Source organism: Symphalangus syndactylus, chromosome 16 (genome assembly GCF_028878055.3).
Source record: "Symphalangus syndactylus isolate Jambi chromosome 16, NHGRI_mSymSyn1-v2.1_pri, whole genome shotgun sequence".
NCBI lineage: Eukaryota > Metazoa > Chordata > Mammalia > Primates > Hylobatidae > Symphalangus > Symphalangus syndactylus.
Window position 1 is genome coordinate 45,634,497 of NC_072438.2, and position 23,257 is coordinate 45,657,753.

General features: G+C 42.5%; 1 protein-coding gene and 1 long non-coding RNA gene across 8 annotated transcripts in view; one reads left to right on the top strand and one right to left on the bottom strand.

Annotated features, from left to right (window-relative positions):
• Nucleotides 1-23,257, top strand: part of FAM114A1 (family with sequence similarity 114 member A1) — a 106,797-nt gene that overhangs the window by 48,694 nt on the left and 34,846 nt on the right. For 3 of the 6 annotated variants that reach the window (XM_063619820.1, XM_055246030.2, XM_055246031.2), the window contains exons 8-13: nt 2,324-2,447; nt 8,794-8,885; nt 10,999-11,160; nt 12,223-12,362; nt 15,719-15,791; nt 20,978-21,031. In XM_063619820.1, the coding sequence (XP_063475890.1) occupies nt 2,324-2,447; nt 8,794-8,885; nt 10,999-11,160; nt 12,223-12,362; nt 15,719-15,791; nt 20,978-21,031 (645 nt within the window). Of the gene's footprint in view, nt 1-2,323; nt 2,448-8,793; nt 8,886-10,998; nt 11,161-12,222; nt 12,363-15,718; nt 15,792-18,474; nt 19,541-20,977; nt 21,032-23,257 lie in introns of those variants that run through there. The other 3 variants (XM_063619821.1, XM_055246032.2, XM_063619822.1) reach the window with 2 other exon arrangements.
• Nucleotides 279-22,575, bottom strand: LOC134732800 (uncharacterized). 2 transcript variants are annotated; one of them, XR_010116346.1, is made up of 3 exons: nt 21,970-22,575; nt 19,561-19,668; nt 279-688 (listed from the first exon to the last, which is right to left on the bottom strand). It is a non-coding gene; the product is annotated as an uncharacterized lncRNA (long non-coding RNA). The 2 variants fall into 2 exon arrangements; XR_010116347.1 differs by lacking the exon at nt 279-688 and adding an exon at nt 15,785-17,486.

Consider the following 23,257-nt stretch of genomic DNA (forward strand, 5'->3'; position numbering starts at 1 on the left):
AGATTCAATGCACATGGCCTTGGCATAATGCAGTGAGCTAGGAGAAAGCAGGAGAGATGCTGTAGTGGAAAGATGCTGACGAAAGAGTGCTTCGCTAAAGAGAACCCTTCCCAGGGGTGCCCCAAAAGGAAAACCCCAGTGCTCTCCCTTCCGGGTGATTGCCATCCACCAGAAGATACGGGCAAACACAAATGTTCCACAGGTCTGCATACCTTTTCACTAAGCATCGTATTCAAACACATTTATTCTATAATTAATGTTAGAAAACTGCTGTTTAGAAAATAAATCTGAAGCCTAAGAATACGTTCATGCACATCTGGGACCCTGACCCCTAAACATGAGTGTGCGAGCTGAAATGAAGAGTCTGAGAAGGTCAGGGCAGAACGGAGTGGCGTGCAGCCATGAGTCTGGGCACATTTACTTCCACCTGCTGAACTCCACGCTGATGGGTTTTGTGTTGATGACTTCCTGCAGAGCTTCCTCCCAGAGCCTCAGCGCTGGCTGCATTATGCCCTGGCAATGTGCTTTAGCAACTTTTAGGAAAATGGTGTCCTGGTATTCCAGATGCCCTCTCTACCTCTCTCACTTATCCTGATGTGCTCATCTATTACCATAATGAATATTAAAACCTATTCCAAAGAGGACTGAAGCTCCACTGCTGTCTCTCTGTCCAGAGCAAGAGTTTGACCTGCAGAATGAAAAAATAAAACTTTACTACTTTATACTTACACTTAATATTTTATAAGATGCCTTCCCTGTGCCCTTTTACCATTTTGGAAATTCAAATCAATCTTCACGGAATAAGTGGCCATCTGTACAAATCTTTTTTTTTTTTTTTTTGAGACAGGATCTTGCTGGAGTGCAGTGGCACAATCATGGTTCACTGCAGCCTCAAACTGCTGGGCTCAAGCAATCCTCTTACCTCAGCCTCTTGAGCAACTGAGACCACAGGCGTGCCCCAGCATGCCTGGCTAATTTTCTTAAAATTTTTTATAGAGATAGGGTCTCACTATGTTGATTGCTTGAGCCCTCAAACTCCTGGGCTCAAGTGATCCTCCCGCCTCAGCCTCCCAAAATGCTGGGATTACAGGGGTGAGCCACCGCGCCTGGCCTGTACAAATAATTGTTAACTGTATACAGAGGATCGTTTCAAAAGAGGGCCTCTAAAGACAGTGAGCAGGGATGATGTCAGTCCCAGCATCACCTCCTCTGTGAAGTCCTCCCTGTGTGTACCATCTCAGTTCCCCAAGGGGGAAGGACAGCGCCCTTCCTAGTGCCTCCCTCCACTGTACCCTCCTCTCATGCCTGTCATAGTTGTTCTCGGTTGACACAGCCTCACTCCTTTAGACTGCAAGATGTTGGAGAAGAAAAATGTGTCCTGTGCATTTTTGTAAACCCAGTGTGATAACCGACATCTAGCAAGTATATATGTGCATCTATAGAAGGTGTATTTATTTATGTTTATATGTGGATGCATGTTTGTTTATTTATTTATTCATTCATTTATTTTTTGAGATGGAGTCTCACTCTGTCACCAGGTTGGAGTGCAGTGACGTGATCTTGGCTCACTGCAAACTCTGACTCCCTGGTTCAAGGGATTCTCCTGCTTCAGCCTCCTGAGTAGCTGGGATTACAGGCACGCACCACCACACCCAGCTAATTTTTGTATTTTTAATAGAGACGGGGTTTCACCCTGTCGGCCAGGATGGTCTTGATGTCCTGACCTCGTGATCCGCCTGCCTCAGCCTCCCAAAGTGCTGGGATTACAGGCGTGAGCCACCACACCCGGCCGTATGCGTGTATATTTATAAGTATTGAGCATCACTCTAAGTATTTTAAGTAGGTTACTTCATTTAACCCTCAAAACAGCCTTATAAGGTAGGTGCAATTAGTTTCCATTTTACAGATAAGGAAGCTGAGGCATTAAAAGGTTAAATAAGTTACCGAAGGTCACAGTAAGTAAGGAGCTGACATTTGACTGCAGGGTTGATGTCGAACTGCGTTTTTAGCCACTGTGATAGAAGAGCTACCACCACCATTTATGCAGCACATACTGTGTGCAGTTGCGCAAAGTATTTCACATTTCATATCTCATTTACTCCACAAAGAATCTCTCTTTAAAAATGAGAAAACTGAGACCCAGAGAGCTTATCTAACTTGCCCAAAGTTGCACAGTTAATATGCATCAAGCCAACATTCAACCCAGCGATAACCTCCCACACCGTGAATCACTTTGGTCCTGGGAAAACTGGGGACTGCTGTATGTAAACGTTATTAATGAGAGGAAAAGATGACAGTTGTGCTGACCTATTTCTTTTTTCAGGTTCAGTCATTTTTAGCATCACTTGATAGAGAGAAGCTGGAACTCTTAAAAAATGACCTAATTTCCATTAAAGACATCTTTGCAGCCAAAGAATTAGAGAATGAAGAAAATCAAGAAGAACAAGGTAAAAGAAAATAAGTTAAATAGCAAGACAAACTGTTGGCATAATCCTTATGAAACCGCTGTTAATGAACACAGCCCTTTGAATTACTTAATTCAAGTGCTCCTCCTCCAAGCTTCCAAAATACACTGTGCATCTGCTCATGTTACAGGAGCTGGTCACACTGATTTATAAGACTCTCTTTCACTGGGCGGGAACTCCTATTGTTCCTCTGGTGTTCAGCACAATCCCTGGCACATCACAGCCATACAATAAATGCAAATGCATATGGTCAGATGAACAAAGACTGCAATCTGCTAAACAGAGCCCTGATGACTAGAGTTTATGCTGCCACTTTTTTTTTTTCTTTTTCTGAGATGGAGTCTCGCTCTGTTGCCAGGCTGGAGTGCAGTGGCGCGATCTCAGCTCACTGCAACCTCCGCCTCCCAGGTTCAAGTGATTCTCCTGCCTCAGTCTCCTGAGTAGCAGGGATACAGGCGCTTGCCACCATGCTCAGCTAATTTTTGTATTTTTAGTAGAGACGGGGTTTCACTATGTTAGCCAGGATGGTCTCGATCTCTTGACCTCATGATCCACCTGCCTTGGCCTCCCAAAGTGCTGGGATTACAGGCATGAGCCACAGTGCCCAGCCTATGCTGCCACTTATAATTTTTATCTGCATGTGAAAGTTATTTAGTGTGATTAATGTTGATGGTGGGCAAATCTTTTCCTGAATTTTTTTGCATATTTTTCTTATTCCTTTTAATTTATAGGTGTAAGAGTTCAGGTATATTTGCAGGTGTCCTACGCTCTACCTAAAAAGTTCAGTTCTGACAAAGGCTGTACCATTTTCTGACAGTGCACCAGGGTATGCTACATCAGGTTGGCAACCACACTTCCCAATAATCTTCCACCCAGATGATAACTGGACCCCAAGGAGATTAGAACTTATTTTATGAGAAGCAAGGCTTCCTTAAGAGGGGAAAACTTGCTCTCAGGGTTGGGCATGGTTAATGATTCCTTTAGGTTTGTCCATTTGGGAGCAGAAGGGAGTAAAACATTTGCTATCTACTTGAAGAGAGATTTCTTACCGATGTCATAACCACTGCCCCACTGTTGTTTTGTGTAGGTTATGCTGAAAGGTCAGACAACCTCAGAGACAGGTCTGGCTTCTCCTAGGACCTTTGGAAGGGTCCCATTTGAAACATTTTCACCACTTTCTTGCTATGTGGCCTTAAACAAGTTATATACCCTTTCTGAAATGCAGTATCTTCACTTGTAAAATGGAGACGATATATATATATATCAGGTTCAAGAGCTGTTGTAGGGGGTCTTATTAGATAACATATCTAAAAACATATATTACAGTGCCTGGCACACAGAACTGCTCGAAAATGTTAGCTGTGCATATTACTTAAAGTGCTAACACAGTGCCAGGAAAAAGTAAAGGTGCAATAAAGTATAACTTTCATGTATTATTATGCTCATTGTTATTACCCGGCATGCAAAGTAAGGAGAATGTGCATTCTTAAATCGCTGGCAGTGTTTTGTGCCCAGACGTGTTACATTCCTTTAATCAAAGCTCTGACACAAGAGCTCAAATGCTTGAGCCTTGATGTTCAGGGCAAAAATTATTCTAAGCATTCAGAAACTGTCATTTAGACACCCTTTCCCTCTTTAGCTCCACACACTGACCTTACATGCTTTCAGCTTAATGAGATTTATGCTCATTGCATCAAAATAAAAGAATCAATTATACTGAAGCATAGAAAGAGGCCGTATCGGAGACAGTTGGGAATCATGTTTTTGAGCATTAGTATGTCCCTCCCAGAGTCACAAAGGATGACAGCCTTGTCTTTGTTTTCCTAATGAAGAAACTAAAACACTAGCTGTCAAAGGTCATGTAGCTTGCCTTGTGCACCCAGGATGAACTAATAGATGGCCCTTTCCCACACTGGCAATCACCAAAAAGAATCAAGCTATTTCTCTTCAAGAGTCATGATGTCTGAGGTGGACCTTGGTCCTATTAAGGGTGTCATTTAGAAAGGACAAAAAGAGAATCCCAGATTCCCCCCAACATCAAGGAGATATTGTTGCCAATGCAATTAAAGAAGTATTACATCCGCAACTGGTGCTATTCCTTGGAGGGGAAACTTAATTTCAATTTAAATAGAAAACGTTGCTATAAGTGATGTGTTCTAGTCTTAGTGTAGACCTTCAGTAAATTCAGTGTCTTTAAATACACATTCACATATACACATAGAAAAACCTGAAGTGCTGAACAGCATGCTTTAGCAATGGTAGGTTTGCCTCGCCTTAATTGACAAAACCCTGTTATCTCCGGTAATATATCAATTTTCCCAAGAGGGCATCTCCAGATTTTCAAAACATTCTTAATGTTAATTAACTTAATTTAATAAATAAATGTCCTTCAGAAACTTAATGAAGAACTGGGAGAAAAGAATAGACGTTGTCATTAAATCAATCCAATTATCGAGTGTCACAGTTCCAGAAAGGTTCGGGGATTACGCAAAAGCTGTCATAAGGAATCGTTGCAGTGGGGGAAATCCAGGAGCAATCCAGCAGTAATCTAGGAGCAAAATTCTGGAAGAAAACTGAGCATTTTCATCCATTTTTTTCCTTGTAAGCATTACGTTCCTAAAAGCCTCCTAACAACTAAATAATTTATTTGGTACTCTCAGAAAATGTAATAAACTATCATTTTTAGATGAATTTAATATCGGTCTCCTCTGCATTTAATAATGTTAGCTAATGATTTGCATGTTTGTTTTTCCAGCAGAGTGTAATTTTATCACACTGCCATAGATCCGTTAATGTGATTTACCATGGCTGAGAAGAGATTTTAAAAGGCCATTTTCTATTTTTATTGCTCTGGTGAAGATCTTCTCAGCCATGTGTATAGGCCAAGAGTTGTAGTAATAGGTATTGTTTGTTGCAATATTTATTATCATCTGTTTTTATCAACCTCCATTTTTCTCTATGATTTTTTTTTCCAAAATAGTTTCTAAAAGTTGCTGGTGTATGTTTTACAGAATTAATACACTTTTAAAAGCTGGAGCTCTACAAAGTGCTCGTATCTTAATTTAGTGTTGATTCCTCCCAAATACTTTTAATCTCCCTATGTTTGTATCAGTGTAGCGTATAATTTGTTTACATAAAACTTCGTGTTTACAAAACACTTTCACATTTGTTGCAGTATTTGGTCCTTATAACAGCTGTAAAGAGGAGATGAGTGGGTTTTATTGTCCTTAATTTTCAGAGGAGGCAGTGGAAGCTGAGGAAGTTCTGTGACTGGCCCCAGGCCACAGAACCACCAGATGCAGGAGCTGGGTAGAACGATGCCTTCCAAGTCCCAGCCCAGAACTGTCTGCTCTCTGCAACACTGCCTCATACAGAGTGAGGGGCAGGCGGTTTGGGAAGGAGACGTTGTCGATGCTGCCCAGGTGTGCCCAGCCCCTCTCACTGTCCCTCCCTGGGGAAGACTAGACCAAGACCTCTGCCCAGCAGAGAGAATCTCAGCTTCTGATGGAATCAATCTAGCTCTCTAGCTCTCTCTCTCTCTCTCTCTCTCCCCTTTTTTTTTTTTTCCAGATAGAATCTCATTCTTTTGCCCAGGCTAGAGTACAGTGGTGCAATCTCAGCTCACTTCAACCTCCACTGTCCCAGGTTCAAGTGATTCTCCTGCCTCAGCCTCCCAAGTAGCTGGGATTACGGGCACGTGCCACCACGCCTGGCAAATGTTTGTACTTTTAGTAGAGACGGGGTTTCACCATGTTGGCCAGGCTGGTCTCCATCTCCTGACCTCAAGTGATCCAACCACGTCAGCCTCCTAAAGTGCTAGGATTACAGGCATGAGCCACTGTTCCTGGCCCTCTCTATCTCTATCTGTCTCTGAGACTGTCTCTCTATCTCTGAGACTGTCTAGCCCTCCAGCTCTCCCTTTGTGTGATTAATGCATTCTCATTCTTGAAGGCTCTGTTCAGGCATCACCTCCTCCAGGAACCCTGCTTCACACCCCCTCTGAAAACTGGATTATAAGCTGCAAAAGCCCCCTTAGAGCACTTCCCTCTTTGGGTTAAAATGATTTGCTTGTTGTGGCTTCGTCATGAGCAAAGACAGCCGTCTCTGCCTCCTCCCTGCACGCACCCGCCTCACTCTGCTGCAGCCACGCTGACACCCTTGCTGCTCCCATGGACGAACCGGGCACACTCCCTCCTGGACTCTACTCTTGCTGCACTGCTGCTGGAAGGCTCTGCCCCCTGACATCTTGTAGCCGGCTCATTGCTGTCCTCCTCTAGCACATTACTCAAATGTCACCTTCTTAGTTAGCTTCCCTCCTGTCTTAGTCTATTCAGGCTGCTATATCAAAATACCATAGACTATGTGGCTTATAAACAACAGAAATCTATTTCTCACAGTTTTGGAGACCGTAAAGTCGAAGCTCAAAGTGCTGGCAGATTCTGTGTCTAATGAGGGCTCCTGATCTCTGGTTCACAGATGGTGCCTTCTAGTTGTGTCCTTACCTGGTGGAAGGGACCAGCTAGTTCCCTGGGGCCTCTTTTATCAGGGCACTAATCCCGTTTATGGGGGGCTCCCCACTTCATGATCTAATCACACCCCCAAAGCCTCACCTCCTATTATCATCACATTGGTATTAGGTTTCAAAATATTAATTTGGAGAGGACAGGGGCATTCAGACCACAGCACCTCCTATTTAAAACTCCTAAACCCCAGCTAGCCCTGTTTATACTTCTCCATAAAACGTATCCCTTGACATTGATGTTATTTACTTATCTGTTTTGTTTTGTTTTTTTGAGACAGAGTCTTGCTCTGTCACCCAGGCTAGAGTGCAGTGGCGTGATCTCAGCTCACTGCAACCTCTGCCTCCCAGGTTCAAGTGATTCTCCTGCCTCAGCCTCCCGAGTAGCTGGGATTACAGGCGCCCGCCTCCGCGCCCGGCTAATTTTTGTATTTTTAGTAGAGACGGGGTTTCACCATCTTGGCCAGGCTGGTCTCAAACTCCTGACCTCGTGATCCACCCACCTCGGCCTCCCAGAGTGCTGGGATTACAGGCGTGAGCCACCGTGCCCGGACTACTTATCTGTTTTGATTATTGATCTGTTTCCCTCATGAGAATATATGAGTTACAGGTAATAATAAGCGGATCTCAGCCAAATGTTTTGAATAAATACCTACAAGCTACGCCAGGCTATCTTCATGGGCTGCAGATTAACCATTTTGTCCGTAAAACAAAATAGCATCTCCAGACAAGGGCTGGATGCAGTGTTTCTCACATGGCTTAGTCCCCTCTTCAAGGCTCTGCCTTCCCCCACTGGCATAAGCCACAGTATTTTCTTCTTAGAGAGTTCTGAGATCATGTAGTCAGGCGAGATAAATGATGCTTTTATTCTCCCCCAAACTGGTAATAAATCCATGTGGAATCCATTCTTTGGCACCTTTCATAACTGTTCAAAATGGCATGGCCTTGCAGATACTTTAAAAGAGAAAAATAAGATTGTAACCTTTAACAATCTCTTTATTGCCCACAATGATCCTAATTTTTTTATTTTATGATATATGATATTTTAATATGTATACTATCTGTTATATATATTAATATATCATTATATATTAGGCAATGTATTAATAAATTATTCCATAAATATTCATTTTAGCACCTATTATATGTGAGGTATTGTGTTAGATGCTCTGGATTCAAGAGTGAGCAGAAGAAATACTGTCTCTGTCCCTCAGTAGCTTCCAGGGTGAAAGGAAGACAGATCATTAAGAAATATTGTAGGACCAGCCAGGTATCCTAGGGAACCTTGGGAAATTTCTCCAGAGAGATAGTTGAGACTAATTCGGCTTATTCAGCACTGTGGTTCTGTGGACATAAAAGGGCACCTGGGTATCATTAGGGTTGCAATGCTAAGCGTAACAATATCGAAGTCATAAATATGATGTTGTCCCGGGTCCCTTAGGCCTGAGAAAGGTCATGCCTTTGTTCATCCCAGTCCTTCTTTCAGCAGATAGCTGCTGACCACCTATAGCTGTGAACAAGACAAGCAAGCTCCCTCCCTGACCTCTTGTTGCCTTTGGGTTGGCCGGGAGGTGTCCCTGCTCGAGCTGCCAAACAGCAAGACTTCAGCGGCCCTGCACCCGGATGCATCTGCTGCCTCACTGCCATGCTCATGAATGGAAGACATTCATCTTTGCCCGGCGGCTGGCGGGCAGGCTGCTACAACCTTCACTTAGTCTACCCCAGCTGCAGGCTGTAATGTTGGGGGAGCTGCCACATCCTGAAGGATGAAAAATAAATCACGCTTCTTCTGTTGTGTTCTATTTCTAGGCTTAGAAGAAAAGGGAGAAGAATTTGCTCGCATGCTTACAGAGCTTCTCTTTGAATTACATGTGGCGGCCACACCTGACAAACTCAATAAGGTCAGCACTGTCTGATTTATAGTTTCTGGTTAAAAAAAAGAAGTGCAGGGGAGAGTCTCTGTTTTAAAGTTCCAGGGATGCACCTGAAATGGAAAACCCCCAAATCTTATATGACATAGTGCCGGGAGCGGAGTTTGAGGTCAGTAATTAAGATTTGAGGAGGGTCTGGGCGCGGTGGCTCACGCCTATAATCCCAGCACTTTGGGAGGCCCAGGCGGGTGGATCACCTGAGGTCAGGAGTTTGAGATCAGCCCGTCCAACATGGTGAAACCCCGTCTCTACTAAAATACAAAAATTAGCCGAGTGTTCTGGTGCATGCCTGTAATCCCAGCTACTCGGGAGACTGAGGCAAGAGAATCGCTTGAACCCAGGAGGCCAAGGTTGCAGTGAGCTGATTGTGCCACAGCACTCCAGCCTAGGTGACAGAGTGAGACTCTGTCTCAAATTTTAAAAAAGGAAAAAATGAAAAGATTTGAAGAGGCAACATAATGGAATGTGGTGGTGGTGGAGAACATGCTAGATTGTGTCATGAGATCTGCATTTTAGTTGTAATTTTACTAGTAATTACCTTGTGACCTTGAATAAGTCACTTAACTTTTCATGGCAAAATAGGATGTTATGTTGGAGCAGTAGTTATCATCAGATTAGGGGAGGGAAAAAGGGTGCAGAATCACCAAGAGACTTTTTCAAATTTCGCCCCCCACCCCTCTAAAGAAACATGCCAGAATTAGGTAGAGAGAGGCACGTCAGCCAGGTAAACCCCACAGTTCCTCCCACCTGAAGCACAGGGGCTTCATCATGTCTAAGACCATTCCAGCTTTAACAATCTGGGTGCCTGTAACAATATCACAGTGTGTTTTGCAAGTTAGTACAAGGTCTTGCTGTGAAGTTTCTTTAGAGGCCATGATCATTAATTACTTAAAACTGTGTGATGTTTTTCCATTCTCTCTCTCTCTCTGTCTTTCTTTCTTCTTTTTAGTAAGCAGTGGTTTGCATAGGTACTCACTTATCCAGGTGGGTGAGGAAAAGGGCAGAATGAGGAGGTGAGATGAGTAATTTCTTTATCTCTGATAGGGGTCACTGATTCTGGCAGGTCAGTGACTTGAACACAGTGGGAAATTGCCTCATTCATCTCCGTGCAGCACCTGCCACCGCTCAGAGGGGGCATGTGGTGGCTCTGAGATTCCACTGGCTTATTTGCTTAGGGTTAAATCTTTGTCTGTAATAAAGGAAACACTGAAGACAGTTTTGTTGGGTTTTCTCTCCCCAGATCTTCTTGCTGTTAACTTACCATTCAACACTCTGATATTTTTAACTTTGGCGTGTAAGATTTAAGGTGGGAAGTAAGTTTAGTGTAAGCCCCAAAACAACTTTTACTTAAGCAAACAGCTTAAACTATGATAAAATTGGAGTGAGTCTGCCCCTTCATTCTAAATTCAGGGAATAACAGGCAGGGGAGGAGGTTTCTGATTGTTTAATTTAGCCATGATTTTGTAGGGCACAGAGTGCGTAAACTGCACTCATGTGAAATTAAACTAGACACAGAGCAGCACCAGACCTTTCCAGCAGCGCTTCTCTTCTCCCCCTTGAGGGTAGAAGACCTGTCATGAATCAAGAAACACAGAGCCCTTCTTCACCTTCCCAGCATGATACATTATTAGGTTCACGAAACATGAAGAGCTTTCTGAGATATATCAGACGAGGACATTTGCTGTAGCCGCGGCCCCATGGCTCAATTTCTAACATATGTTTTTTAAAATACTATTATTCTTTTATAGATGGTCATGAAAAGTGAAAAATATACTATAGATTTTTCAATGTGACTGTCATTTTTATTATCTGAATATCATTTTAAATGCTTTTTAAAGAGTCCTCAGGCCTGCATTGTTCTTTCCATACTTTCTGTTCTGTCCCTCTTTTCTACTTTATATTTACCAGAAAGCAACAACCAGGTTATCTTTTTAGGGGGTTGAAAAATTGCCCCGTCATCCTCCAAACATATAGAGATCCATTCTTGAAGGCTTAGAGACACTTGATTCTAGTCTTGGGGTTGGAATGACTTAGTTTCCATATTTGCGCCATAAAAGGATTGTTTGGTTGGGGACCTCCGCAGGCCATGAAGAGGGCTCATGACTGGGTGGAAGAGGATGAAACCATGGTGTCAGTAGATGTGGCAAAAGGGTCCGAAGAAGAAACAAAGAAGGAAGAAAAGGAAGAGAAATCTCAAGACCCTCAAGAAGACAAAAAGGAGGAAAAGAGAACTAAGACCATAGAGGTAAATTTATTCTAGATTGTCCACCTACAAGGTAATAAGAGGGTGTTCATTTTATTAACAGCTTAATTTTAATTGAGGAGAGGCCATTTCTTTTTCATTTGTTCCATATTATAGAAATATAAGTAGGAATGCAATAAACACAGAAATTTCTCTATGCCAAGATAATTCATTGTTTAACACAGATTTTGTCACTTTTCTCCATAGCTTTACAATTATAATTTAAAGGGACAAAAATCTTTAGGAACATAGTTGATTTACCTTTACAGTAGAATATCATCTTATATGCAAATGTGTTACTATAAAATGTCTTGATGCCCCATAACTAATGAGGTAATTGAAGCCTTTAAAAAATTCACTGCCATAGCTTTTATTCTGTAATTTAATAAATTTATGTGTGCATAATTTATATCCTGCCTATGTTCAGTAAAGGAGTTTGTAGTAACTTCATCTTACACTGAGTTTTAATTTTAAAGAAAGTAACTTTTTGGCCGGGCACGGTGACTCGTGCCTGTAATCCCAGCACTTTGGGAGGCCAAGGCAGGTGGATCACCTGAGGTCAGGAGTTTGAGACCAGCCTGACCAACATGGTGAAACCCCGTCTCTACTAAAAATACAAAATAATAATAATAATAATTAGCAGGGTGTGGTGGCGTGTGCTTGTACTCTCAGCTACTTGGGAGGCTGCGGTATGAGAATTGCTTAAACCCGGGAGGTGGAAGTTGCAGTGATTAGATCACTGTAAGGAAAAATATCCATTGAGCTCTGTTCATTCAGCCAGCCTTCCACACACCTTCTTTAGCACCTGCCTGTTTTGTACCCAGCATTGCTGTAAGCACTGGGGATGCAGCTGTGAACAGACTTGCCACAGCCCTGGGGGCCTTATGGCCGTTCCTGGCAGCATTACACTTAGAGTCTTAGATATGCTTGTAATCTTCAGGTTAACTATTTCGTGTTATATTTGGGGTATTTTTGAAATAATTATATCACTTCTAATGTCACAGTATTTTTTTAAAAAAGCATCTGCTCAGTAAAAAGTTTCTTGCTTGTGTTTATTCATTTCAGGAAGTATACATGTTGTCCATTGAAAGTCTGGCAGAGGTAACAGCACGCTGTATTGAGCAGCTTCATAAAGTAGCAGAATTAATTCTTCACGGACAAGAGGAGGAAAAACCAGCTCAGGACCAAGCAAAAGTTCTAATAAAGTAAGTAAATGTTACTTTAAATTCTTATTTTCCCAGTTTTATATATAGGTACCATTCAGATACACACATACACACCCACACCCTCTAAGCCACTAAAAGATTCAGATTTCTTTTTGTTTGTTTTTGTTTTTTGTTTTTTGTTTTGTTGAGATGGGATCTCGCTCTGTCACCCAGACTGGAGTGCAGTGGCATGATCATGACTCACTGCAGCCCCAAACTCCTGGGCTCACGTGATCCTCCCACCTCAGTCTCCCCAGGAGTTGGGACCACAGGTGCGTGCCACCACATCCAGCTAATTTTTTAATTAATTGCAGAGACCAGGCCTGGCCGTGTTGCCCAGGCTGGTCTCGAACTCCTGAGCTCAAGCAATCCTCCTGCCTCAGCCTTCTAAAATGCTATGATTACGGGCATGAGCCACCATACCTGGCCAAAGATTCAAATTTCAAGTCAACCAATTCCATTGTTCTATGGTCATCTTAAGAAATAAGGATTTTTTTTTTTTTTTCGAGACAGAGTCTCACTCTGTCACCAGGTTGGAGTACAGTGCCATGATCTCAAGTCATTGCAACCTCCGCCTCCCAGGTTCAAGTGATTCTCCTGCCTCAGCCTCCTGAGTAGCTGGGATTACAGGCGCGCACCACCACATCCAGCTGATTTTTGTATTTTTAGTAGAGATGGGTTTTCACCATGTTGGCCAGGATGGTCTCCATCTCTTGACCTTGTGATCTGCCCGCCTCAGGCTCCCAAAGTGCTGGGATTACACTTGTGAGCCACCACGCCCAGCCAGAAATAAGGATTTCTTTAACAAATGCATTATGTTAGCAAGAAGAAGACTTAACTAGCCATTCTAGGAATTATTTATGAAGAGATTTAAAGGAAAACATACTAAATCATTGCATGAGGCATGAAAGTGCTCATTTAATAGATCAAAGTCTTAGAAGTAAAACCTTTTGAGGGTAATTACATTTTCAACATATACATGAATAGAGAAAGGACACTTTAATGTAACTTCTAGCTAGATTCACGAAATAGGCAAATACACTCCACTGCTCCTGGTATAAGTATACCAGCTCTCCGTGTTCCGAACTCTGGTGATGATGGTCACTAATATTAACCAGTTCACTGTGGGTTGTATGTGTGCACCTGTGTGTTGTCCTATATCATGTTCTTCAATAAATAGTAGCTATTATCATTAGTTTATTAAAATTAAAATATATGTAACATATATGAATATGCAATCTAGTGAATATACATGAAAATAGTTGATATGGAGCATTCATGAAAATAGTTGGTATGGAGCTGAAAAATAAGCCTTTAACTTTTATGCACATGACTGTATACTGTGATGTGGAAAATTAACATAGGCCTAAGTACCCTCGTGTTATTAGACAGACACAGGAGCCAAAATAGAGCCCCTGAAAATATCCAAGGATGGAAAAACACAGGTCTCAGCACATTCAATTTACTAGCTAACTAGTCTTTGCTTATTACTGCTTCGTCATTGTCGGTTGGGGAGGAAGTTTTTAGTGGAAAGATCTTCCAAAAAGTCAGCATTAGTGTCTTTGTACTGGCGGCATTTTTCCTCACTTGTAAAGATCTGTCATCTAGTCTAGATTTCCATATCTAAGAATATAAAAATCAAAGTTATTATAAGAACCACAGAATCCCCACCTTAATATTCCTAGAAAGAATATGCACTCGCCTAAACATTTAGAAGGAAGAGGAAAGGACAAAGTCAGGGAAGTTGAAAATGCTGAGGACAATCTGTAGGTACTGGTTTATCTTTGCAGTACTAATTGGAAAGAAGAGGGCCAAAGTTCAGAAGCCCCTAGGTATGGAAAACGACCTTACTCTTTGCTCCTTTCTGATTCCCAGCCCTGATTGTCCTGACCTTACCAAGCTGCACCCAGTCCCTGACTTGTCTGTACAATAAGTGCCTCCCCACCCACCTGCCCAACAACATATGCTGAATGGCTCTGGGATATCTCCCGGATTTACTCTTGACCCCTTCTGCAGACAAGTTTTGGATGGATGGGTGGGTGGGTGGATGGATGGATGGATGGGTGGATATAGCTCATAAAACCTATATATATTAGATAAGACCTCTTTTATCAAAGCAAAACTTACCTCTACTGACTTTACTAGATCTTTTAACATACAAGATTCTTAAGTTGGGGTTATAATTTTTCCCACAGCATTTTAATCACTATTCATGAGAGCTGTATGCACTAACTGATAGAAAAATATCAGACATTACCTACATTATTAGGTAATTAGATTGTTTTCAGGTTTTGTCATCATCCATAGTGTTAGGATAAATGTTGTTTTTGTTAAATATTTGTGTGTATCTTGCATTATTTTCTTGGGATAAAGTTCTAGAAGTGGAATGCCTAGCATAAACTCGGAATTTTGATGTCAGTATTAAAAACATATTCTACATAGTCTACAGGATCTTTATTTTGAAGCATATAATAAAAACATAATCAAACTATCCAGAGACACCTGAGTTTGAATGCCTCCTCTCCTGCATGTCCTAAGCAGGTTACCTAACTTTCTTACTTTTTTTTTTTTTTTAAGACAGAGTTTTGCTCTTGTTGCCCAGGCTGGAGTGCAATGGCGTGATCTCGGCTCACTGCAACCTCCACCTCCTGGCTTCAAGTGATTTTCCTGCCTCAGCCTCCCAAGTAGCTGAGATTACAGGCGCCTGCCACCATGTCCAGCTAATTTTTTGGTATTTTTAGTAGAGACAGGGTTTTACTATGTTGGTCAGGCTGGTCTTGAACTCCTGACCTCCGGTGATCCACCCACCTCGGCCTCCCACAGCTGAGATTACAGGCGTGAGCCACTGTTCCCCGGCCACGTAACTTTCTTAAATGTCTGATTTTCCATCTATATAAAATGGAAATAATAACATAACCCATAAGGTCACTCTGAGGATTAAATATGATTAGGCACATAAAAGTGCTTAACATAGTCTCAGTGAATGTTCATGATTATTTTGAAATGACCAAAAAGGTGGAAACCAGCCATCTGGCCAGAGTGTATACCTCTACACATGTGGAGCCCAAGCCTGGCATTTTCCTGCACATGGTTTTGATTCTAAAAGAGGTCAAGTGAGTTGGATGATTATTCTTTAATTAAGCATGGAAAGAAAACCAGGATTAGTTTAAACTGTGATTGTGAATCATGGAAGATGATTAAGGAAAACCGTCTAACTGCACATTTCTGTAGAGCATCTTCAAGCGTGTGTGGCATTCTTTTAAATGTCACACTGAATTAATATCAGAAATGGTCATGACAGTTAAATTATTTTACCTTATTGAAAACATCCAAGCCTTTTTTTTTTCTTCTTTCAGATTAACTACTGCAATGTGCAATGAAGTGGCCTCCTTATCAAAGAAGTTTACGAATTCTTTAACCACTGTTGGGGTAAGATTACAGTCTTGATTTTTTTTCACCTTTTTTAAGGGAAGTATGTCTGTGAGGTGCTGTGAGGAAATGTGGAGATGCAGCGCCTTCTTTAGTAGCTCCATAAAACTGAAGCTATGCCATGATGTAAGCTAAAGTCAGGCCAAGAGCAACTTCTCTAAGGACAGGCAGCTTAGGACTCTCCTAACTGGGTTCTAGCCTTGAATCTGCCACTTCGGGCTTCCAAGATGTTGGGTGAGTCAGTTTTCAAACCTCTGTGGACATCATTTCTTTTGTTTGTTTGTTTGGTTTTTGGTTTTTTTGTTTTGTTTTGTTTTGAGACAGAGTTTTGCTGTGGTGCCCAGGCTGGAGTGCAGTGGCACGATCTCTGCTCACTGCAAGTTCCGCCTCCCGGGCTCACGCTGTTCTCCTGCCTCAGCCTCCCAAGTAGCTGGGACTACAGGAGCCCACCACCGCACCCGGATAATTTTTTTGTATTTTTAGTAGAGACAGGGTTTCACCGTGTTAGCCAGGATGGTCTCGATCTCCTGACCTCATGATCCACCCACCTCGGCCCTGCAAAGTGTTGGGATTGCAGGCGTGAGCCACCATGCCCGGCCTGTTTGCTTTTTTTTAAAGCGTCAGATGAAAGTTCCTTTTATTACTTAATATCTGTGATATATGTAATTCAGAATCTGTTAAAATTATTAATTTTGAATATTCTCATTCACTGTTGCCCTCAGAGCCTATTTTATAAGCCATGCGAGATAAGAGTTTTCTTTTTCCTTTTTCTTTTTTTTTTTTTTTTTTGAGACTGAGTCTCGCCCTATCGCCCAGCCTGGAGTGCAGCGGCACAATCTGGGCTCACTGCAGCCTCCACCTCCTGAGTAGAAGCGATTCTCCTGCCTCAGCCTCCAAAACAGCTGGGATTACAGGCACACGCCACCAGGCCCAGCTAATTTTTGTATTTTTAGTAGCGATGGGGTTTCACCATGTTGGCCAGGCTGGTCTTAAACTCCTGACCTAGTGATCCACCCGCCTCGGCCTCCCAAACTGCTGGATTACAGGCATGATCCACCACGCCCGGCAGAGATAAGAGTTTTCTTTGCTTCATTGTGACACTTGACTTTAACCAAAAGAAAAAAATGTTACTGATTGGCTCAAGTGTTTCTATTCTCAGGGTAACAAGTCTGAAAGGCTCAGCATTCACTTGGAGGTGTGGCCTCTGGTTATTTTCTTCGGAAATCAGTCATGTTATATAGCTTCACCTTAGTGGGCCCAGAGAAAAGTGGAAAATATTCCCTTTCACCTTCCTGTTTTTTTCCTTTGAAACCCTGGATGCAAAGTGATGTGCTCCATGAGACACAGCAGGTTTACTTCCTATTCTAAATAGGTTGTTTTCTTGGTTTCAAGTATATTAGTTTCCTAGGGCTGCTCTAACAAAGTACCATAAACTGGGTTATTTTCTCGTGGTTCTGCAGGCTAGATGTCTGAAAACAAGGTGGTATCAGGGCCTTGATCTCTCCAAAGCCTCTAGGATTCTTCCTTGCTTCTTCCAGCTTCTGGTAGCCCCAGGTGTTCCTTGGCTTGTGGCTGCAAAACTCCAGTCTCTCTCTCTGTGTCTTGACATGGCTGCTTTCTCCCTGTGTCTCCACATCACCTTCCCTCCATGCGTGTCTGTGTCCAGATTTCCCTCTGCTTATAAGGACACCAGGCCTATTGGGTTAGAGCATGACCAATATGACCTCATGCTAACTTATCACACCAGCAACAACCCTATCTCCAAATAAGGTCACAGTCTGAGGTGCTGGGGGTTAGGACTTCAATATGTCTTTTTGCAGGGGACACAATTCAAACCATACCAGGAAGCAGCAGAAACACATTCTAAAAAATTTAGACAGAAAGGAGGCTTTATGAAAGGCAGTGGGGGAAATGAACCGCTGTGGGGACCCAGCACCAGAGCTCATGCACACTCTTTTTTTATTTTTTGAAACGGTGTCTCACTCTGTTGCCCAGGCTGGAGTGCAGTGGCGCGATCTCGGCTCACTGCAGCCTCCGCCTCCCAAGTTCAAGCGATTCTCATGCCTCAGCCTCCTGAGTAGCTGGGATTGCAGGCGTGGGCCACCACTCCCAGCTAATTTTTTTGTATGTTTAGTGCAGACAGGGTTTCACCATGTTGGCCAGGCTGGTCTCAAACCACTGACCTCAGGTGCTCCACCTGCCTCAGCCTCCCAAAGTGCTGGGATTACAGGTGTGAGCCACCGCGCCTGGCCTACACATACTCTCTCTAAAGTACTGCTATTAATGTGACTCAGTGACAGCAGTTCCTAACCCTGTGTCTTTCCATTCAAATTCCTGGTTCCTGGGTAAAAAGGTTTGAATAGCTCATCAGCATGGGTCACACGTCCACCTTGGCTTCACTCAGCACCAACTGGGGACAGTGTCTCATTGTGCAGACCTGCAGACCTCCCTGGCTTCTGGGGCATGCCTCCTCCTCCTCCTCAGGCCAAGAGCATTTCTCAAAAGATGAGAAATGACCATGGACCTGGCTGTCACCCAAAAAGACGCCTGTCTCCCACACTTCTGTCAGTGACTCTGTGAACAAGGAGTGAGCTACGCACTGCCTATTCATTCTGCCGTCAAGAAATCTGACCTGCTTCTCCTATTTTGTAAAACAGCACCTTTTATGTTTGTCTAATTTCAGGCCTTCAGCAATGGAGCTTCACTGTATACAAGCAGAATGACAAGGGAGGTGGAAGCTCATTGATACGATAGGCTGGACAAAATGCATTTGCACCATCAGTGTGGTCCAAGTTACCTGATGTCCATGGACTTTGATATAAACACTAGGCTTGCAGAGAGGTGTGAGGTCTTAATCATGATGGAATAGCCTTGGTGATGCCGGTTCCTAAAGCTCTATTGCACCCTCTTGTCACCCTTTTCACAGTTTACTAGGTGAGGAAACTGAGGCCCGAAGGGGTGAATTGATTCACTCAAGCCTCTCAGTAGATCTCCTAATTCCTAGTTGGTTATCCACCAGATACATCAGATAGATACCAACTCTTTGGTTCTCTGTGTTCATTTAGGCTTGAGAGTGTGAATGTCTGTGTGCATGTTTGTGTGTATTATATTTTGCATAATATGTGTTAAATATTAATTTACCTAGTAGTATTCATGGTATTGCTTTCCATTCCTTCTGCATATTGTATCCCAGCGCAGTGCTTCTCAAACTTAAGGTGCACACGGATCAGTTGGAGATGTTGTTAAAATGAAGATTCTTATTCAATAGGTCTGGGATGAGGCTGAGATTCTGTATTTCTAGTAAGCAGTCAGGTGATGACAATGTTCCTGATCCGTGGCCCATATTTTATGTAGCAAGGCTGTGGCAGATGGCTGTGCACTTGAACTTTTATATATATATATACACACACGTACAAGTGTTTGCGTGAACAAAATCGGGACCACACAGGTTATCATTATGGGGAAGAAAAACTTGAATCTAAAATAGAATTTAGAAAGACCATCTCACCACAACAATACCTCTGATCTTGTGCTGTGATGAATCATTTACATCAAGTCAGTGTTTCTGTTCGCTAAAGCAGCCATTATTCATAACTTGAAGTTAATGAGTGTATATTGCTCTCTAGACTCTATTTAAATTGCTTGCACACCTCATTGATTCTGAAAACCAATGTCATCTTATTGCCCTCATTTGATTATATTTTAGAGGTTTATTGATAATCAAATAAACATGAAAGCAAATACCATAATGGATTTTCTGGTTACTTACCAAAACGACTGGGTTTTTAAAGAGGTTTCTCCCAAGGCTCCATTATGATTTCCCCAGGAAGACATTACTTCACCCTCAGTAGAGTAACTTCAATGAAAGTGGGCTGCTCTGGGAAGATATATTTAATTTATGTATTTTTGTTTACTCTGAACTCTTCCAGGTACTGTAAGAGAAGCTGACTTATTAAGATTGCATCCTCTCTCTCTCCAATCCCTTTAATGGTTTATGGTCTAAGAGTAGATTGAACTCTTAGATAGAGAAGACTATTGATTGATAGACCGATAGCATAAGCAAAGATAATGATACCAACTCTGCCTTTCACTTTCATTTTTTTTTTTTCGATGGAGTCTCACTCTGTCACCCAGGTTGGAGTGCAATGGTGCGATCTCAGCTCACTGCAACCTCTGCCTCCTGAGTTCAAGCAATTCTCCTGCTTCAGCCTCCTGAGTAGCTGGGATTACAGACACTTACCACCATGCCCAGCTAATTTTTTTGTATTTTTAGTAGAGATAGGGTTTCGCCATGTTGGCCAGGCTGATCTCAAATTCCTGACCTCAGGTGATCCATCCACCTCGGCCTCTCAAAGTTCTGGGACTGCAGGCTTGAGCCACCACACCTGGCCTGCCTTTCATTTTTTGAGCCGCTGCTTTATACCAGGCACTGTACTCTGTGCTTTATACCAGGCACTGTACTCTGTGCTTTATACATATTTGCATTTTTCAAATGTGGATCTGAAGACCTGTTTTCAAGTTATATTTAAGAATGTCTTAATTTTGCTGCTCATCTAGAAGATGCCCTATAACCAAGTTCCTATGTTTGCATTTAAAAGAAGAAAGAAAAAAAAAAAGAGTAGGCCAGGGCTTAGACTAGGTTAGGTGAGTGAGGGACTTAACTCACCTGCAAAATGGAAGGGGGCCCAAAAAGGAAACAGAAAAAAACCTCAGGAATCTAGATAGATATTTTAATGACATATATTTTAAAAGTACCAAAATATTATGATCATCAAAATATCAAAATTTTAAGTAAAGACAGCGTCCACTCTGCCTACACAACTCAACCTCCCTCACTTCACTCTTATCCCAGATCTGCTACAAAATTTACATAGTGAAAAAGGTCTCGGTTTCAATTTCTAGCTATGTGACCTTAAACAAGTTACTCAACCTTTCTGATCCCTATTCTCTCCTCTTTAAATTGGGGTTATCATGATACCTGCCTACCTCCTAGGATTTCCGTTGCAATTAAATGAGACTAAAAAGGTGCAGCAGCAGGTGTGAAGCCTGGTCTGTAGGAAGCATTCTGCTTCCCCTCCTCTTCCTCTGCAAGAGATCCCTCAATAAAGCCAGTGTATTACATTTTACGCGGCAAGCCTTGTAGTATGAGCACCTAATCTGTCAATTTCATACTTCTGATTCCACAGAGCAACAAGAAGGCCGAGGTCCTTAACCCCATGATCAGTAGTGTATTGTTAGAGGTAAGTGGTCTCTGGAGAGAAAGTGCTTCTGAATCAAAGTAAATGTTAGAACTACTTTTTTTTTTTTTTTGCCTTTCTCCCCCACAGCAAATGTTATTGCAATTCTGAATCTCATCAAGTCTTTTTTGAGTAAATTTGTGTAGCTCAACCAGCTGTAAACCCTCTGATGAAGCAACAATACCTAATTTTCAAGAATTTCTGATTATAAAAAGAAATGCTAAGCTTGCACGTTATTTCTGTCACTGTTTCCTCCAGCAGTAGCAGATTTCTGCTGCCAAATTTGACACTAGATTTAACACTATGATTATTGGCTGCAATGAGGGGTTATTGCTCATCGGTGATTTTCATAAAAATGGGCACTTCCTTCGATTTAGAATAACCTTTGGTTTAGCTGGGTCTAATCTCCAAGCTGGCAACAATGACAAGGAGAATGTTTAGCCTATGCCCAGTCAATGACAAGGGGCACCATCCTCTGTGACTTCTCACTCTGTGGCCTGCCCACTCACTAGGACTTTGCAGCATCAGTTGTGTTGATATAAAGCTGCCCCAACCAACACTGCCGGGTCTTTGCCAGAAACAGTAGCCTAAGAGAGAAGAAAAGAGGTCCAGGAAGAACTCTCGTTCTTGAATCATAGGCACTGTGTTCTACCTGTAGAGGAAAGGTAGAAGACTGGTAGAGGAAAATCTTCTGTTAGGGGCTAAACTGTAAGTAACAGCCACAGGGCACCCAGCTGAAGGCACAAGGTGTTAACAAGCTGAGTTTGAACATGGGCAATGCATATATCATAGGATTTTGCTTTCTGAAGAGGCTGTCCATTGCAAAATTTGGAAATTACAAAAGTTCAGGAGGGCTACTGTATTAGTCCAATTTCACACTGCTGATAAAGACATACCCAAGACTGGGCAATTTACAAAAGAAAGAAATTTAATGGACTCACAATTCCACATGGCTGGGGAGGCCTCACAGTCATGGCGGTAGGTGAAAGGCACATCTCACATGGCTGCAGACAAGAGAAGAGAGCTTCTGCAGAGAAACCCCTTTATAAAACCATCAGCTCTCATGAGACTTACTCACTATCATGAGAATAGCATGGGAAAGACCTGCCCCCATGATTCAATTACCTCCCACCAGTTCCCTCCCACAACATGTGGAAACTGTGGGACTTAAAATTCAAGATGAGGTTTGGGTGGTGACACAGCCAAACCACATCAGTTACCTATATATTTATAGCATTGTTTTGGGAACTTGTGCCTTACTGTTAAGGAAAATGACAAAGGTACAGAAATAACTAAGTGATGGCACTGAATATTATTGTTTAGGATGCAGCCGCACAGTGGGATGGCATCAGCCAGAAGGAATAGGAGCTGTAGGGGCAGGTCTTGGAGGGACAGGCATAGCTAAGAGACAACTCTGGCAGTCAGAGGCAGAATGTGGTACAAGAAAAATCTCTCCCTTGGCCACCCAGAAGGCATGAAATTAACTTACCATGTCAGGTATGAGAAATATGAGGTCAAATATTTTTTCCGTTTCCCCAATAGATGTTTTCACATGTTTTAGTTACCCTAACCTTTAAATGGCCTCTCCATCCAATACTGTGTGTTAGTGCACCACAAAACAGGAATAATAATGTCAGCTATCCCAACCAAACATAAAGTACCATGCATAGGAGGATAACAGTGTTCAAGTTTGCCATGAATAACTGCCCAATAGTATCTCCAGTTAGCTTTATGTTGACCATTCTTGCTTATCTATCTGTAGGATAGGAGAAACTGAGCTCCTTCATACAGTGTTTTTGTGTTATTTCAGGGCAGTAGGGTTGATCTGGGAAAGGGATAGATAAGACAGGACATACCCTGGGCCAAGAAAGTACACACACTGATGGATCTTAAAAGTCCATAGAAGTGACTCACGCCTGTAATCCCAGCACTTTGGGAGGCCGAGGTGGGCGGATCACGAGGTCAGGAGATGAAGACCAACCTGGCCAACATGGTGAAACCCTGTCTCTACTAAAATACAAAAAAATTGGCTGGGCATGGTGGCGCACACCTGTAGTCTCAGCTACTCAAGAGGCTGAAGCAGGGGAATCACTTGAACCTGGGAGGTGGAAGTTGCAGTGAGCCAAGATCGTGCCTCTGCACTCCAGCCTGGCAACAGAGCAAGACTCCATCCAAAAAAAAAAAGAAAAAAAAATCCGTGAAAATGATTTGCCTCATTTTGAGTGAATT